Source organism: Meriones unguiculatus, chromosome 14 (genome assembly GCF_030254825.1).
Source record: "Meriones unguiculatus strain TT.TT164.6M chromosome 14, Bangor_MerUng_6.1, whole genome shotgun sequence".
Taxonomy (NCBI): domain Eukaryota; kingdom Metazoa; phylum Chordata; class Mammalia; order Rodentia; family Muridae; genus Meriones; species Meriones unguiculatus.
Window position 1 is genome coordinate 13,877,255 of NC_083361.1, and position 18,590 is coordinate 13,895,844.

Genomic DNA, 18,590 nt, shown 5'->3' on the forward strand with positions numbered 1-18,590 from the left:
CTTTGAGGCCAGCCTGGTCTACACAGTGACTCTAGAACAGCCTGTCTCAAAAATACCAAAAAACAAAACAACAACAACAACAAAAAAGGCAGACAGCCCAGCCTGAGCTGTAGCAAGACGATTTAAATAAAATAATGAGACAGAAGCAATAAATAAGCCACAAAAGATCAGCAGGAGAAAGAACAACACAGAATGCATAAATATGCAAACATTTTAAAAAAGTGAAAAGAATGGAAGGCTCATTGCTCCCTGGGTCTGTGAAAGGCTGTAGGCAGTGTAGCTCTTCTAGCTACAGGAACCTAGCAAGAACTAGTGAAGAGCTCAGTTGTCCCGGTCGCTCCTCTATAGGGCCTGAACCTTAAGCCAAGCTTGTTTCGAGACAGGGTCACTCTATGCTGTCCTTGCTGGTCTGGAACTGAGCTCAAATTCTGTCAGCCTCTGCCTCCCAAGAGCTGGGATTACTGTAGGCTCCATTGTACCCAGTACAAGCAAGGCTTTGGACTCCAGGCCAGCCCCTGGGGTACTGCCCAAATCTGGATCTGCATTTTCCTCCAGAGAGCTTCCATTTCCCCAAACCTACTCTCCCAGAGGGCTCCCCACACCGGCCCCACCACCTTGAGACCCACTTTCCCAGACTCACCAGCTCAGTTACAAGTGGTGACTTTCTGTTTATTGCTCAAAAACAAGAACTCAGAAGCAAATAAAGGTGGAGAGAGTGTGGGCAGGGAGACACGGGGAAGGGACGGGGCTCGGCCTCATCCCTCCCTTCATCCTTCTCACCCTCCAAGGCCCAGCAGCAGTCAGGCATCTGGGGGTAGGGAGCCTTCATGGCCATGGGGATAGTAGAATTGGGGGACAGTTCTTGAGTGGGGCCCTGGGCTGGAGGGACCCAGGAGTCGCAAGGGGCTGAGTTCCCTTCCGGGGTCCAGAAGTCAGTAGGATAGGGGGTGGAAGGCCCCTTGTTTGGCAACTAAGAAGAGGCGGCTTTGGGCGGCAGGGTGCTGGTTTATTTACGGTAGGGTCTCCAGGGCCATCAGAGCCCCCTCGTGGGACAGGGAGACTATTTACACAGCAGGGGAGAGGGGAGCCCAGACCAGGCCCTATCCACCTCACTGCCTAGAACGATGGGAGAATGGGGGTCCTGGGTCCTGCAGACTTAGACTGAGGGCTCAGATGGAAACTTCGTACTCCCGTGTATCCTGAGGACAGAAAGGGCAGATAAACTGGAGTGAGTTGGAGGTGAAGAGGCATCCACAAGGACGGGGAGGATGTCATTTGAGCTGAGTCTGGTGGTGGTGCTGACCTATAATCCCAGCCACTAGGGAGGTGGAGGCAGGAAGAGCCCAACTCAAGACTGGCCTGGGCTACGGAAGTAGTTCAAGGCCAGACTGGACCATTGAAACCCTGTCTCAAAATTAAAAAAGGACTGGGGAGCCGGGCATGACGATGAACACCTTTAACCCCAACCCTTGGAGGCGGAGGCAGGTGGCTCTGTGAATTTGAGGCCACCCTCCTCTACATTCACCAGCCAGGGCTATAGAGAGAGCCGTGTCAAAGTACAGAAGAGAATGAGACACTGCAGGTGCTGTTCCATGTCAGGAGCTGACCGTGGGTAAGTTCAATGTCCAGTACCACGCACTCTCAAGGAGACCGTCATATTTTGAGACAAGGTCTCTCTGTGTAGCCCCGGCTGTCCTGGAACTCCTTAGGTAGACCAGGCTGGCCTCAAACTCAGAGATCTGTATGCCTCTGCCTCTGGAGTGCTGGGATTAAAACTGTGAGCCAATCCGTCCAGCAAGATGTTCATATTTAAATTAATACGGAGGAGCTGGAGAGATGGCTCAGCAGCTAAGAGTCCTGGCTGCTCTTCCAGAGGAGCTAGGTTCGATTCCCAGCACTCACAAGATGGCCCTACAATCATCTGTAATGCCTGTCCCAGGGGATCTGATGCCCTCCCTGGCCTCTGAGGATATTTCATGCACTTGAACCGACAAACAATCAGGGAAACACCCATACATATTAAAAAAAAAAAAAAATGAAAAATTTCTACAAAAAAGTTTTTAGTAAAGATTCCCAGTCAGAAAAAAAAAAAAAAAAAAAAAAAAAAAAAAAAAAAAAGATTCCCAGTCAGGTGTGGTGGTGCACACTTTAAACACCAGCACTCAGGAGCCAAATGCAGGCAGATCTCTTGAGATTCCCAGGCTAGCCTGATTTACATAGTGAGCTCCAGGACAGACAGTGATACATAGTGAGACTTTGTCTCAAAAACAAAAACAAAAACAAAAAAAACCTTCCTGGGTTGAATATTGCTAATATATATATACTTGAATCTTGCGGATTTATCCTATATGTTAAGACGGCAAAGATGAATTTCTGAGATGTCTTGAACAATTAGAAGGTCTGGAGACTGGGCCTAAGTACACGCCATGGATTAGAGCTGTACCCTGCAGACAGGCTCTGGCTCTCCAGTCATCTGCAGTGTCTGTCCACACATAGCTTGCTTTGGCCATCGTCATGGCTTTCCTACGTAAGCAACTGAGTCTGAAATCTCCCCGCCCAACCAAAAGACGAGGCAGGGACTTGGGAAGATCAGGAAGTCCTTGGGGAGGCTGAGGGAGGTGGCGTTGCAAGGGGAGGGAGAGACTCACGCCAGCTTCATACAGTGGGTTGCTGAAGTCTGACTCCACCGTGATGGGACTGTAGGAGTGGGAACCCGAGAAGCCAAAGAGGGACTTTCCTTGCAGCCTGGGAAAGGGAGGGGACACCGGGCTTATCACCTGTGAGTCCTTGAACTCCCTCGCCGGGCTCCCGTGCCAGCTCTGACCCCTGCCCTGGCCAGCGGCGCAGAGCAGGGTACTTACTTAGCGTAGTATATGTAAACGCCACTGCCCAGGACAATGACCAAGCCCAGGGGCAACAGAATGGCCAGAGCAAGGTTCCCACCCTCCAGCTGCCTTGATGGGTCTGTGGTCTGGGTCACTAGAGAGGGAGGAAGAACAGAAAATGAGCCAAGGCTGTACCCACTCCTGGGCTCTCCCAGCCTCCTGCCCTGGGCCCTGAACCCTTGTCCTCACCCCTCCGGGGCCTGGCCTCCTGCCCCCAGCCTTGACCTTGCCCCCCCAGCATGGCCAGGCCTGGTCTCCACCTGGACCCTCACTGACCTTCCAGTTTTCGGTTGTCCAGGAGCTCCTCATAGGCCACTGCAGGGAGAGGAGGGGGAGGGGCGGGGTCTGAGCCAGGGAGGGAAGGAGCCTGGGGAGAGGGCCGGAGCCCTGTGGGGCTGGGCTGCACAGCCTGCTTCTCTGCCCTCTGTTCAATCTAAACGGGTCTTTTCTCCTGTGTGTGGAGGCTGTCGGGAACTGACGGACCAGGGCCTGTCCTCCTTCAGACCACTACAGGTTCAAGGTTCCTGGACCGTCTGAGCCAACCAGCTTCAGAATATCTCTCTGATAACAAAATGGAGGCCTTTGCAGAGAGGACAGGGGGCCTCTAAGCCAAGGCCCTCGCTATAGCCCTTGACAGTTCTGGAACCTCAAATCTCCCCAGGTTTTTTGTGCCTGTCAGGATGAGAACCCACAGGAGATGGCACTGGGTAGGGCCAGCCACTGCTCTTGCATTTTTCTACCCAGCTCTTCTAGCCCCGTCGCTCCCCATATATTGCTACGCGCCCTCCTGCCCTGGCACCTTTGCAGAGTGGGGGCTGGCTGGTCCACTGGGACGGGTGGCCGGGCACACAGGTGATGGTGACCTCGCCGATGAGCTCAAAGCCCTCATAGCAGAAGAAGCGTAGCGACTCTCCCGCTTGGTAGTGGTGCTTATACAGTGTCTGGTAGCCGTTTTCGGGCACGCCAGGGTTCAGGCACGGCTCGTACTTTACTGCAGGAAGCAGGGAGGGCCGCAGGCCTGCTTAGAGCCGAGCAGGCCCGTCCGATTCCCCGGTCTTCCCTCCGTGGGCTGCTCCCCAGACTTACAGGCGCATTTGGGGACCCGATCACTCCACTTGGGTGTACCCGTGTCCCGGCTGTAGCAGGTGAGCACAGCCGCCCCCTCCAGGCTGTACCCTGGCAGACAGCGATACTGGACATGGGAGCCGACGGGAAAACCAGCGTCGGAGGCGGTCCGGTGGCCATTGGTGATCTCTCCCGGGTCAGCACAGGTCATGACTGGTGATAGGAGGGAAAGGTTAGGGAGAGAGAGGGTCTCAGTAGATCGCCTGGAAGCGGGGCTCCCGGAGGCCTGAGCTTCTGCCAAGAACAGCTCTGTCCTCCTCTCACCAGTTCCTTAGAAGGACACCGACTGCGAGTCAGACACTTCAGGGTCAGTGGGTTTGCAGAATGCGATGCTGCAATGCTTATAGTCAGTCCCTCCACTTAGAGACTAAAGGAAGGAATAAGAGGCCCCAGCCAGCCTGGGCTGCATGGCAAGTTCCAGAACAGGACACCCTGGACCACACAGTAAGACCCTGTGGCTGGGGGGGAAAAATCAACGTATTTTACATTTCTTTTGAAAATGGGATAAGTGGGACAAACTTAGCCCTTGGCTTCTGGTAAAATCCAAAATATTCAATCAATATGTCGGAGCACAATAACTGTCCCTGGCATGGCAGAACATCCTTATGGACAGAAGCTAGTGTCTCAAGACAGGCTGGCGCTTGTGTCGCCCCCATCTGCATGGTGCCTAGCCCATTTAGCTCGCATATACCTCCTGCACTTTGACTCCCAGTGCTACCGCAGAAGGCCATCTTCACGGCCTTTGTGAGTGTGCGTCTGCATGTGTCATGAATGTGCGCGCAGAGGCCTGAAGTTGATGTTGAGCACCCTGAGTCCTGAAACGGCCCCTTACTGAATCGGGGGGCTCACCTATCCAGCTGAACTGGCAAGCTCCAGTCAGGGGACCTCTGGCGCTTCCGTGACATCTGAGCTACCCCGCCACCCCAAGGCCTTTGATTCATATAAACCCGTGCTACAGACACCCTGAGAGATACTTGATCCTGGTTATCCTGAGAGATCAGCGTGTCACTGCCATCTCTCTCGTGGCCCAGGGCTCGGCGCTTAGCCAAGCTGGAACCTGCCAGCACCGTGGCTCTGGAGCACCGGATAGATCCTGAGACTTGAGTCTCAGCTCAGCATCAGACTCAGGAGATAGCCTGGGCAGTTTTCTGAGGCCAGCCTTGGCTAGGGCACCTGACGGGTTGGCCCTCTGGTGCCCCCTGAAGTCTAACGCCCTGCTCCCATTTCATCCACGAAACCTGTCCTATAACCGACAACCCTGTGCCGGGCTTCAGTTACTGCATCAAAACAAATCGAGCCTTCGGACCAGCATTGGCTCTAACAGGGCGATGTCTCACACTGTCAGCTCTCGGAGAACTGAGAGTTTAGGGGTGCTTCGAAGAGAGCTGATGGGGCGCAGTCCAGGTGCAGTTAATTTGGCAAAACCCAAACCCGGAAGGGGTGGGACTCAAACCCTGGCAGGGGCGGAGTCGGGAGGGAAAGGGGCTGGACCTTGATGAAAAGCCGGTAGAGCGCAGGTGAAGGGGAAGAAAGCAGCCTGAACTAAAGGCAGCAGGACCTGCGCGTGTGCGTGAATTTCAAGGCACTGCATGGGGTGGGACCTAAAGGCCACGTAAGAGTTGGGTCTGAAGACCCAGGCTGGACTCAGGGCGAAATTAGACAATCCGGGAGGGACAGGCAAAGGCGGAACCCAAACCCAAGCCCGAGTTTAGGGGTGGGGCCCTACTCACTCTTCTGGCAGGCAGGTGGCGCCGCGCTCCAGGACAGGTCCCATTGGCAAGTGAGGATGTCCGATCCGAGCAGTTCGTAGCCAGGCTCGCACTGGTAGGTGAGCACCGTGCCCCGGATCAGGTCCCCGTGGGACGCTGTCCTCCAGCCCCACTCAGGAGGTGGCAGCTCCGGGCACGTATCGTTCCTCGGGACCTCTGCAGTGGAGACGGGGCGCCCTTCCAGCTTCAGAGGGCCTCGCGCTGGGACCCGCTCCCTGCCCGGCCCCTGGGCCTTCCAGACCCCTCGCCTGCCTTCCGTTACCTTTGAAATGTAATACGAAGCCCTGGCCTAGGCCGGGATTGGGGGGCCCGGGGGGTGCCTGAAACTGCAGAGTGAGATCGGGTCCAGAGGAGAGGAGGCGGCGGCGTGGCTGAGGTCCCCGCAGCTGGGCCAGGACCCGAGCGCTCGGCCCGTCACCGTCGAACAGGGTCAGCATGTCCCCTTCGCGAACATTCAGGCTGCGGGGAAGGCGACGGAAGGTTAGGCGAACTACGACTAGCCCAGTCTAGCCCAGTCTAGCCCAGTCTCAACCCGTTCTGCTCTTTCGTAACCAGCCCCTCCCCGCCGGAATCTTCACTCTCAGTTTTGACCCGTCTAGGGTTCTTTCGGGTCCTGGAGATGGGTAGGTCCCCTCCCCCCTCCCGCATCCTAATCTTCAACCCCGCACACGACAAGCTCCGTCCACTCTCCAGCCTGTCTTCCATTCCCCACAGTATGCCCCCCAAAATAGCTTTGCTCAATCAAACACCATAGTCCCTCTACTCTCTGATCCTGGGCTCTTCGTGAGTGTCTGCTTTGGGTCCATGCCCACTCTCCATTTCTCCACTCCCGTGACCACCTCGCGCCAAATCAGCTCACCGACTTGCACCCGCTGACTTGGTACTAGCAATTGAGGCCCCATTTTGGGGCCTGGGTCCCCTTGCTCCAGAAGCAGTCTCTCTCTCTCTCTCTCTCTCTCTCTCTCTCTCTCTCTCTCTCTCACACACACACACACACACACACTGAGGGGGTATAGTTCAACGGTAGAGCATTTGACAGCAGAACCCCTCCAGACCTGCAGTGGCCCTTGAAGAGGTTTGTGCTACCCTTTCGCTTGGCCTTATTCTCCAAGTGACTTGAACCCAGGTCTCCCACCTCTGTCCTGCACCCTCTTGATGGCTTCTTTTGGAACGCCACATACCCACAGACTTCTGTGTGAGCTCAGAAGGGCCAGCTGGGCTCAGAATGCACTCTCACACACACACACCGGATAGAACCCGAACCCGTTACCCGTTACACACGCTCCACGAGCCAAACATACATTTCGACTTGGAGCAAGATGCGCTTCTCTTCCTGGACGTGCAGGCCCCACACGCAGTCCTGGCCAGGGCTATAGCTCTGGGGCCAGTCGGGAGAGAGGACCACGCCAGCCGGCTCAGACAGCTCTCCTCCACACATGGCTGGGGAAAGGTGGGAGGGTCAGGACCCACGTGGGCCTGGGTTCCCCCTTTTCCAGCCCCCATTGCTCTTGGTGGTGTGCACCAGCCATCCCAATCTTGCCACATCTTCGTTCTACTACAATTGTTTCCCCGGCCTTGCCCTTAGTTAACCCCGCCCACGCCTGCTTCCCAGCTTCCTCACCGGATCCACATTCTGCCCAGCTCCAGTTCTGTCTAGCTTTAGAAGCCTTTCAGGTCTGAGCCTGAATTCATAACCAGCCCAGCAGTTACTCCCTTAAGAAAGCAGCCTCCGAAGAGGCAGGGCTTTCCCCAGGCTTTGGGTTAGTATGTTTCAGTATTCATCCAGCTCTCTTGCCCAGTTGCCTTCCTGGGGTCCCGGCTTTGGGGCTTACTCTGTAGGCTGGAAGGACTCTGTGGAATGGAGAGGGCTCACCCTTGCAAGCTGGCTCTGTGTCATTCCAGTGGGGTTCTGTGGGGTCCACGCATTCGATGGCATTGGGGGGCCCTGGGGGCTCCAGGGCATACCCCGGGAGGCACGAGAAGGTGGCCAGTGCCCCTGGGCGGTACTCAGGGTCTGTGGTGGTCACGTTGCCGTGTGCCAGGAAAGGGGGGAAGCAGCGGTCCTCTTCAAAGGCTAGAGAGGAGTTGGTCACAGACAGTAAGCGTTAGGACAGGCCTCGGGGATATCATTTTGGGCACTTAGGCTGATTTGGGGTGTTGCTTGGCCCCTCATGGGTTGTTCGTTTGCTGTGGCATGTTGAGATGGACGTCTCACTATTTAGCTCAGGCTGACCTTGAACTTGAGATCTTCCTTCCTCTCAGCCTTCCAAGCAGCCGGGACCATGTACCTGTGCCAATAGCACTAACCGCCATTCTACGGACAAGGGCACCTTCAAACAAAAAGCCACCTGCCCGAGGTTATCCAGGTGGCAAGGACAGAGCCGGAGCTACAGTCCTGAAGGGTTAGTTCTCATCCACAGACATTCGGCTTTGGAAACAGCAAGGGGCCCGGGGAGGGGCGCCTCTGGAGAGCTGGCTTCCGTGGGTGTGTTCTAGCCTCAGAAATAACAGTTGGATTCTGATCATCCACACTGTCACTGGAATCCAAAACTGCAGCGAGCGAAGAGGCTGCTCAGCTCGCACTGAGGACAAGTCAGCCAAAATGAACATCTCTAGAGCATTTTTTTTTCCTTCTGTTCATCTGATTGTATCTTATCTACAAAACCACCTCTCATGCAGCCGAGGACTCTGAAGCCAACAGCACAGCCAGCAGTGGCCCCCCGAACGGGCAGACTGGGGTTCTCACCGAAAAGCTGGGCTTCTGTTGTCTTTTGTATTACTTGACCCGGCAAGGTATCAAGTGCAAATCCTGTGCATCTCTCAGGACCCAGCGCCAAATCCACTTATCTGTGACCCATCCAAAACCTTCTAATCTCTGAGCAGGTCCCTTCCCTTGCCTCTTTTATTTGTTTGTTTGTTTGTTTTTGTTTTCGAGACAGGGTTTCTCTGTGTAGCCCTGGCTGTCCTGACTGTAGACCACGCTGACCTTGAACTCAAGAGATCCGCCTGCCTCTGCCTCCCCTGGGACTAAAGGCGTGTGCTGCTGCTGCCGCCACTCAACTTTTCCACGGCCTTTTGCTTCTGTTCCTACAAATGCTCAGCCATGCTGTTTCCCAAATGTGCCATTGCCCCTTCCCCTGCGCTGCCCCCACCTTTGACCTAATTGCCCTCCATCCTGGAAGGCCACACCTAACTGCCTCTTCTCCCACGACCGCTGATTCCTCCTGACCTTCTAACATCCATTCCTCCTCCTCCTGGTAATTGCCCCCCTATTCTCTATTTTTAGTGCCTTCCCTACTTTTAGTCCACGAGGCTTGTTTGGGACCAATCAGAAACAAACCTGCCAGTCTTAATATGGCCTGGCCGAACTGAACTTAATCAAGTCGATGGGGACCTTTTCTGAAATGGTGGCCCACAGCTCTCCTGAACCTTTCCTTTCTTGCTGCCGTTTTGTTTTCTTCCCTGATGTCGTTAGGGAGGTTGACAGTCCATAAGCCCGTGTGTGTACGAAGCCACGGCACAGTCAAGAGCCAAGACAGATACGTGTCAGCCTGGCTGTATACTGGACCCAGCCGTATCTGAAATTTAATCGTAAGAGACTACTTGGAAGGAAAAGGTGTCTCTGTGAAGGGATAGCTGTCAGGGGTCAGGGACCAACCACAGAGATGAGCACGGAGGGGGGACGAGCTTGCAGCGGTTCCTAGCGTGAGGAAGAGGAAATGGGGTGGGGGTTGGGCATGGTCAGGAAGTGAGACCGCTACCTTCAAATCGGAGGCTGAGCAGCAGGGGGTTGGCTGGTGTCTCTGAAAGCAGCTCTACGTAGAGGGATTGGGCGTCGCTGATGAGACCTCGTTCAGGGACATCATCCATGTCGGAGTCATAAATCACAGGCGACAGGGGGCTTCCCCCTGAGCGCACCATCAGCCTGGGGTGGACAGAAGGGCGGCAGATGCATTTTCCCCTTGGAAGCTGCCTTTCTGCCTGCTCTCCCGGCTTGTCTTTACAGCTGCTATTACCCGACACTAACCCAATCATGCACTCTTTTAAGCCCCGACACACTTGATCTTGTTTGATCTCTACAAGGACTCTTGCGTCACTATAGAGGTAGACGCTACGACTATCCCTCATTTTAGAGAGGAGGCTGTAGAGACACAGGAAGACTGGGGGCTCGGCCCGAGCACTCACTGCAGAGAACGGGGGGGGGGGGGGAAGCAACAGCACACACTCTTATCATGCAGATCATGTCCGAGACACCACTTCAACGGCTTTATATATCTTAATGCACTTATTAATTAAGTGTGTGGAAGGGTGCTGTTATCTCTCTGTGAGAGAGGACGGAGGGGCAGCGAGACCTTAGATTGCTGCATCTAAGCTTGCATAGCTGCACTCTCTCAGGAGGTTAGGACAAAACTTGGTTTGACACAAGGATCCACATCTAGTGTCATTTAACTCTCTGATGCGGCCTCCCAGCTTTCCCAGGGTAGGGACCTCTGACCCAAAGCCCAGACCCTCACCGGTCATTGTCCTCATCCAGCGAGACTCTCTCAAAGTGCAGGTGTAGCCGGCGCCCCTCAGCTGCTTCAATGACCCAGCGGCAGGTAAGGTTGGGGCCCGCAGCTCCCCCGGGCTCAGGGGACACGATGCGGCCCAGTGTAGCATTATGGATGGTGCCACCACAAGATGCTGTGGGCAGAGAAAGGCCAGGAAGGCTTCAGCTCTTTCTCAGGCCCAACTCTAGAGCTTGGTGGGTACCAGCCAGCATGGCCTCCGCCCCACACATTTAGCAGAGGGACAGGACCTTCTCCAGACTGCTGCCTAGTCTGAAATAGAACCGTCCGCACAGAGCTACTGCTAAAATGAAGCCTCTGGAGAGGCGGGCACCTTGAGGCAAGGAGCCTCAAAATCGAAACTCTCAGACGAGAAGCCGGGAGGCTAGAAGCCCGAGCTTTAAGCATTTAAAGCTTGGTGGAAGGATTGCAGGATGAAGCTCTTAGGACCAAGATCTACCGGCCTGGGACCCCAAACATGGTTCACTGAAATGGAGGGCTCTCCAAAGAAAGGGCGCCTAGAGCAGTAACCAGACAGCAAGCACCAACCGGGGCATCCCAAGGTACCCAGACAAGGATGGAGATTCCCCGAGAATGGAGACCCTCCCTGGAGAGAGCTCCGGGGAGACCCTGCAGCTACAAACTTCTTCAAGACGGATTCTCCCCAAAGATGGCGACTTCCCAGCCCAGCCGCCCCCCCCCCCCCGAGACAGAAGTCCTTCAATGAGAGCCTCACCTGTGCAGCTGGGGGGCTCACCAGTCCAGGCTGGCCGGGTGCCATTGAGGCAGATGAGGGTCTCCTCGCCCTGCAGCTGGTACCCCCGAGTCACAGTGGAAGGTGGCAGTGCCTCCGGGATGCAGGTCTGTCACGCTCACATCCCCGTGAGCTGGCCGGGGTGGGAAGCCACAGCTCAGGAGGTATGCTGGACAGGTCAAGGAAGAGGGAGAGGGGCTGCTGACCCACAGCAAATTCTCACGCAAGCCCCACCCCCTCCCCATCCCCTACTCCCAGGGAACTCCGCTCTGTAGTATATGCTGCAGGAAAGCAAACTCCTTTCGCTTATTCGCTGCTCAGTTGAAGAGCAACATCAACAAGCGCATTTCTCTGGTCTTTTGTTGTTTACCCGCTTTGGTCCTCGTTTATAGGTAAGAGTTATTTTAGAGCCCAGCCTTATCGGTCGTGAGACCGTCAGGCAAATCGATGGACCGCCCTGAGCTCTCGCCAGCACTAAGAACAAATAGCCTCAGCACTGATGGCTCAGCTTCCCGCTCGGTTTGCGCAGTTTTAGGGGTAGGCAGAGAAAGAGTGCGTGCGCCCCTGTCTAGAGGGAGACGCTGAGGCTCCCGCATGTGAAATGTTTCGTGGTGTTTTCTTTCATGGACTTTCTTGTATGGAGGGGCACGGGGCTTTCAGCCAGGCTAGCCACAAGAAACAGCTTTAGTAATGTTTGACTTAAAATCTTGATATCCAGCGCCACTGAGCAAATCCCCTAGTGGAAATGGAGGGCTCCGTAGGAACTCTGTTTTCCTTAAGTTGGTTTGCACTGAATTCTCTCGCACTGAGAACTGTGTAACCTCGTTTTTTTGCACCAACTTCCTTGGACCTCAGATTTGGGCTTTCCCCCAGCAACAGTGACCTGCTAGTCCACATTCAAGCCATTTTGTCCTGTAGTGATCACTGCCTGCTGTTGGCTGTGGGTGTCCCTGCATGCATTCTGAACAGCTGTGTTGCTTGCATTCTTTCCCAAAGCCTCTTGAAATTATCTGGGAGGGAGGGAGGTGGGGCCGGGTTGGTTTTGAATCAAGGTCTTGTTATGTATCCCAGGCTGGCCTCGATCTCTCAATCCTCCTGCCCCAGCCTCTAGAAAACCTCACCACCAAGCTCAGTTTCCAAGGCTGTGCCTTGTAGGAGGCCCAGGCCGGCTCTAGTCAGCAGAAGGCTCTGTCTTTGCTGACTCTGGGGCCTTCCGCGATTCTGTCAGAGGCCTATCCCTTTCACATCTCAAAACTCATCAAGCATTTACCTAGCTGGCCTATGGGAGCAGACAGGAAGAAAACAAAACAAACCATACCTTGCCTTTCCAGAGTCTCCAGACTACTAAGGCAAGCAGACATAAAAACAGTCCTCTAAAACCAGCCGGTTTGGTAAATGCCTGCGGCCAACAGAGCCAAGTCTGAACGCTTTAGCTTGATGTTCTGGCCCCTTCCCCAGCCAGGTCCAGCCCAGTCCTTGAGTTAATACTCAGCTCCCAAGGCCCAGATGTCCTACACAACACATCCTGTGACCCTTTGCTGTTTTGTCCCCCACCTTTTTTCTGGTGATGGGATTAAATCCAGGACATTGTGCATGTTAGGCACATGCTTCACCATAAACTAAACCCCCAGCCCTTGGGGTTTCTGTCTTGTTTTTGAGACAGGGGCTGAATATGTAGCCTCAGCTAGCCTGGAACTCTCTCTGTAGACCAGACTGATCTTGAACTCACAGAGACTCAGCTGCCTCTGTCTCCCGAGGGCAAAGATTAAAGGTGTGCACCACTGACACGCGGCTAACCTTTGAGTTTTCGAGACAAGATCTCACGGCGCAGCCCAGGCCAGCATTGAATTCTTGGACCTCCTGCCTCAGCGTCCAGCGAGCTTGAGTGATATGGCATGCACCACCACAGACAGACCACCTCCGTATTTCTGCTCACGCCTGGGTCCCTGCATGCAAGGCTTTCTGGTCTCTTTCTGACGCTTCAGAGAGTAACTTAAGTACCACTTCTTCCAGGAAGCCTCCCTGACTTTCCCTGCTCCCATGAGGTCTTGTCTGCGTTCGATTCTACCTATGTAATTTCCTCTCATCACGTTGCCCGTTATCTGTTATCACTATGAGACTGAAACAGCGCCTGAGCAAGTTGATCTCACACTGGGAACTGGTGTCTCAAACCTCTTCCCTCCTCTGAGAGATGGAGCTGACTGGGTCCTCTCTTTGTGAGGGGAAGGACTGTGCCCGTGGGCACATTTGCTGGACTTGGGCTGGCGCTTTGGACACGAGGCCACAGTTAGAGCAGGTTAACAGGGGCTGAGGCGGCGCCTCTGTCCTAAAGATACCTGCAGGAGCTGCAAATAAGGAAGGACCAAGGCGGGTAAGCAAGTCCCCTTTGTACAGCAGCCCCGCTCCCCTCAGTGCCACTTAGCCCGGGAGCCCCAGTTTCGATGCCCCAGGGAAATGGCTGCTTAAAGGAGCCAGTGGCTAGTTTTTTACTTTTTTTTCCCAAATGAGGCATAGCCCTTGGCTCCCAAGGCATGCACGCTTTGTCTCCAACACTCAGGTCCCTGGCATCAAATACAAGCCCCAGGTCTCTGCAACAGGCCTGGTGGGGGCAGCATCTGCCTCGCACAACTGACCCTCAGGGGATGAGGGCCCTCAATAAGGTGCGCAAGGTCTCCAGGAAGAAGGGGAATACATGGAGCCAGGAGATGGTATCTCCCGTCTCTAAGGGCACATGGAGAGACCTCGGAGAGGACAGCCATGTCTGGACTGGGGACACTGGCTGAGCCCCTTAGCTTACATACATGTACGTGTGCCAGAGAATGTGTGTGCAGTGTGAGAAGGTTCCCCCAACACACGCAGGAAAGCACGGGTGCTTACATGTGTGGCCTGTCCATGTGTGGGTGCATGAAACCCTCCCCCCAGTCCTGCCCTAGAAGTCAGAAAGAATTGCCAAAAGGGCAAACCCAAGAGTGTCACTTTCCCGCTGGTGCTGTTTCGACTGTCTGCCTCTCACCTACAGATTAAAGTCCCCCAAATTCCCCACAGGAGGCTTCCCGGTAGCCTTTCCTTCTCTGCCTTGGCTGTGGTGGTGCTGACTGACATTTCTGAGGCCTCCCTGTGTCCCAGACCCCGTCCTCAGGCACCACCTCACCAGATCGTCCTAGCAACACTCCCCGCAAAGTATTCTAACTTCCGGTTTTCAGATGGAGCCACGAGGCACAGAAAGGTAAAATATGCTACCCCAGGTGACACAGCGCGGACCATTCTGCCTTCCCTGCTGAGGCGCTTCACCTTTCTGAGGGTCACATTTTCTCTCCTCTCCAGAACTCGGCATCAACCCATCAGACAGTTGCTTATTTCCCTTTCTTCCTCTCCCCTCCCCCTGTAGGTCTCCCCTTAGTCATCACCTCCTCCAAGAAGCTGTTCCTAGATTCCTTAGAAAACATTTGGTCCCTTTTGATGCTTGCTCCCCTCGCCTGAACACCCTCCATCGGCGTCCTTACCGCACGGACATCACCATTCTGATTACCTATCTGTTTCTAATCAGATCCTCAGCTCCTTAAAGACAGACTTGCAGCAAGCTTATTCATCCCCCGCCCCAAGGCAAACACAGAGCCTGGTATGAAGTACGCACTCAGTAAAAATTCACCGAGCCGAATAAATGGATCTCTACTTGGGTTCACTCATCCCCATTTGCAGATCCAAGAATATGAGAGAAAAATATACATGTGTGCCTTTTGAGGGTCCTGCCCTCATGGGGTCCCACGCAGGAGGAATATCCTCTCAGTGCCCAGAGTTAGAAGGGCTCTGGAGATGTCTTCTCTAGCCCGCGTGGCTCTTGTCCCTCCAGTGGCCTTCCAGACTCCTCACCCTGATAGTGAATCCTGAAGCCGTTGCCCCTCGGGACTCGAGGACTCTGGAAGTGCAGGAGCAGCCGGTTTGTCGGACTCCGAAGGACCTGTCCTTCTCCCAGCATGGAGGAATTGGCCAGGAGTCTGGGGGCCAGGCCTGGGGACCCCCCACCGGCCAGCACCAGGAGCTCCTCCTCCTGAGACAGGTTGAGTGTCTGCACCTAGGGAAGCCAGATACAGGCAGGCCAGGCCAAGTCAGCAGGGAGACAGCCTCCGGGAAACCACCCACACTGCAGAACTCTAGAAGTCTCGGGACCATCCCAGTCAGAAAACGGGTTCACCGATTCCCAGGCCAGTCTTGGGCGCCCTCGACGAGTACCAGAGAAAGTTACCTGAATCTCGATGCCATAGCCAGGGTAGACGTGGATGCTGTAGGTGCAATCTAGGAGCTCCACAGAGTGGCTGGCGGCACTCCCCAAATCCGGAGACTCCACGAACCCCTCCCCCTCCGAGATGTTGTTATTGCACAGAACTAAAGAGACAGAAGTGCCTGGGACCGAGAGGTCCTGTGTGCTTGCCCAACCAGCCAAGCACCTTCTGGGATCACCTAGATTCCCCGGCACCTCTCACGCTCCTTAGCCAGTGCCCCCTTTCTGCCTCTCCTGAGGCTTTCCTTCCCCAACTGCAGTATGGATGGGAGTCCGCAGAAGCCCCTCTGTGACCTGTACCCAAAGCTCCTGCTTCCACGCGAGCCAAGCGGCTCCCCCCGCCCATCCACCCCCACGTGGGCTCGTCCATCCCCTTAACTACCACCTCACCTGGGCTGGTGACAGTAGTGGTGACGGTTGTTGTGGTGATGATGGTGGTGGTGGTTTCCTCCTCTCCTCCCTCGGGCCTGAGGGGTGGGACCGGGGAGGCGGGGCCAGGTGGGGGTGGGGCTGTAGTTCCAGGGGGCGGGGTCAGCAGCTCTGGTGCGGTGGGGCCTGCCCCCCTGACCCCCTTAGGGGTGACAGCTGTTGTCAGAGGCCCTGTCCCTGGCTCAGTGGCACGTGGCAGGGAGGGCGCTGCAAGAGTCTGGCCGGCTGGAGGGGTGGCTAGTGTGGGGTCTGGGTCAGATCCTGAGATAGTTTGAGGGGAGTCAGGGCACAGGAGCAACAAATTGGCCCATAGGGGCAGGGAACAGCTTAGAATGAAACAAGACCGCAAGCATCCTCACAGGGCACGGCTCCCATTTCCCCCTTACTCACACAGGCCCCCCACATTCTCTCAAGATTCTGCAGCCAAAGCTCCCTTTGTTTTTCCACCACAGCCTTGACAGCCCTCTTGAGCCTCTCCCCACCCCCAAATCTGGCACTCACTCCTGCCTACCCCTCTCTCTTCTCTGTCTAGCTCTCTCCGGAGCTTTTCTCTGCTCAGTATTCTTATTGCTGTCTGGTTTTATGATCCTGCATCGGCTGCTAGTTGTATATCTTTTTTTTTTCTCCACCATTTTTGTGACTCTGGTTCTCTGAATTCACGTCTCTCTCTACATGTATATATACATATACATATGACCTTCTCTTGACTGTTCATCCTGTTCTTATCTCTAGCTCTGTCTATAGCCAGCTTTGACTCTTTTCACTTGTCCCCTCTGAATTTCATTGGCTTCCTGCGGGTCTTGATTTGCCTGAACTCTCTCAACCTGCCTTCCCCAGGGCCAGACACTCACTCCATGTCACAGAGACCTGGCTTCTCCTTCTACTTTTATGCCACTTTGGGAGCCTCACCCGGCAAGAAGCCAATCTCTGGGCCCTTCCGCAGCAAAGCCCCATGGAGCAGCTCAGCCAGGTCCTCAGAGGATACTGTAGGAGTCTCACTTCCAGGCTCTGGCATCATCTCATCTTCCTTCAGGGGCAGACCTAGGGGGGGAAGGCCTGTGAATCATTTCCTTCCATGCCCTCCTTATCTGGAGAGATCTTTCCCAGAGCACTTCCTAGCAGACACTCAGAGGGTCCCAGGCTGGGCTGAGAGCCAAGACTAGAGGAATGCCCTCTCACTCATCAGTCCCTGCTCCCGGTCTCTGGGCCTCCGGTGAGAGCCTCAGCTGGTACTAACCCTGGACAGCTCTAGCAGGATGTGCAGAACCGGAGCTTTGGGACTGCTTTCCCTTCCTCCCCACTGAAGTGCTCCCCCAATCCCAGGACTCTGAGAAGAGTCTAACAGCACCCCAGACCTTGCTTCCGCAGTGCCAGCTTTCTCTGGGGCTTCTGCCTCTGCAGACTCTCTCTCTCTCTCTCTCTCTCTCTCTCTCTCTCTCTCTCTGCAGTCTTTGCAGTCTCTGCTGTCTACTCTAGAGCCGGGTTGGGGATCAGTAGAGTCAGGGATTGAATATCCCCACTTGTGTTCATCTGTCTTTGTCCATATGTCCGAGAACATTTGTGTGTGCAGCGCCTGGCGTCTCTCCCAGCACCTCCGTCTCCCACCCAGGTACCCTGACTGCTTCTACCGCCTCTGCAGACACCCACCCAACTTCCTCCAGCTCCTCTTCCTGGATTTAACCCCCAAGACACAACGGAAAGCTCCCCTTCTTCATTTCCCCATCTCCTTAATATTAGGAGTTCAAGGGCTCCGGTGTACCAGGCAGAAGCCCTGGCTTGCCCCTTCGCAGTCAACTGTGCCCCTCCCCTCCCCCACAAGCTCGGAAGACTCAATCTGCTCAGAGAAAGAAGGTGAAAGAGCCCGAGGGCCTTCCCAGGGCCCACCCTCACGTGTCCTTACCCTCAATCCAGGCACAGCTCAGCAGAATTAGGAGCAGCAGCTGGGAAGGCGGCGGGTGCTGGGCCTTGGGAGTCCCCATGGCGACTCACCCTAATTTCTCTCCTCTGTGGCTCTTCTCAAGAATCTAGTTGTCACTTTTCCCTCCGCGTCCTTTTATCTTTTCCTCTAATTTTGTTTTCCTGCTAAGGGTCAGCAAAGGAAGACAATTTTTCTCCCTTTGGGATGGAGGAGCGGAATTGGCCTAGGGGTTGCTTGGAGTCCGCCCCCTTTTGCTCAATCTTTATCCTTTGCTCTCCGATCTACGGCAAAGGGGGGCGCGGCTCCCGCTGCGGGGGGGTGGGGCCGAGAGGGCCGAAGGTTAGCCCCTTGTTCGGGTGCTTGGGTCCATCGGGATGGATGGACAGCCCTCCGGGGGAAGTGGGAGGAAGAAGGCAGCTTCCGGGGGCGCAGGGTGGGCTTGAGGATCCAGACGGCCCTAACGGCGTTCTACCGGGGCTTATCGCGGAGAGGAAGAGGGAAAGGGTTGCGGAACCAGGGAGGCCGAAGCTGGACCACTGGAGCTGCGGGAGGGAGAAGCTGAGAAAGGTGTCAAGCCCACGTCAGATCCTGGGGACGGGCGAAGGGAGGGGCCTGGGATTTATTCTCCGCTGCGGGAGGAGGAGGAGGAGGAGGAAGTGCGGACGGAGGAAGGAGGGATCCCGAGCCAGGACCGTAGTCTGCACTCCGAGGCCCCTAGGGGAGCGAGAGGAAACTCTGGTCCCAGCAGTCATTAGGCTCCCTCCCGGCGCCATTCCAGCACATCTGGAATCTGCACCTGGTCTTCCCAGGGTGCCGGGTGTGTGTGGGGGGTGGCACAGCCTGGTTCGAGCCCTCCTGGCCTGTCCAGTATGTCCTCTGTTCAC

The 18,590-nt window shown here is 55.3% G+C and overlaps 1 protein-coding gene across 1 annotated transcript; it reads right to left on the reverse strand.

Annotated features, from left to right (window-relative positions):
- Positions 1 to 648: 648 nt before the first annotated feature.
- On the reverse strand, positions 649 to 18,353 carry Sez6l2 (seizure related 6 homolog like 2). The gene is given in 19 exon segments (XM_021635910.2): positions 649 to 1,199; positions 2,649 to 2,745; positions 2,862 to 2,979; positions 3,162 to 3,200; positions 3,685 to 3,876; positions 3,972 to 4,163; positions 5,741 to 5,935; positions 6,042 to 6,238; positions 7,081 to 7,219; positions 7,653 to 7,853; positions 9,541 to 9,704; positions 10,294 to 10,462; positions 11,063 to 11,147; positions 11,149 to 11,249; positions 14,951 to 15,152; positions 15,324 to 15,463; positions 15,750 to 16,049; positions 16,698 to 16,829; positions 17,689 to 18,353. Coding segments are annotated over 19 exon segments (2,772 nt in total). The 5' UTR covers positions 17,768 to 18,353; the 3' UTR covers positions 649 to 1,169.
- Between the last annotated feature and the right edge of the window lie 237 nt (positions 18,354 to 18,590).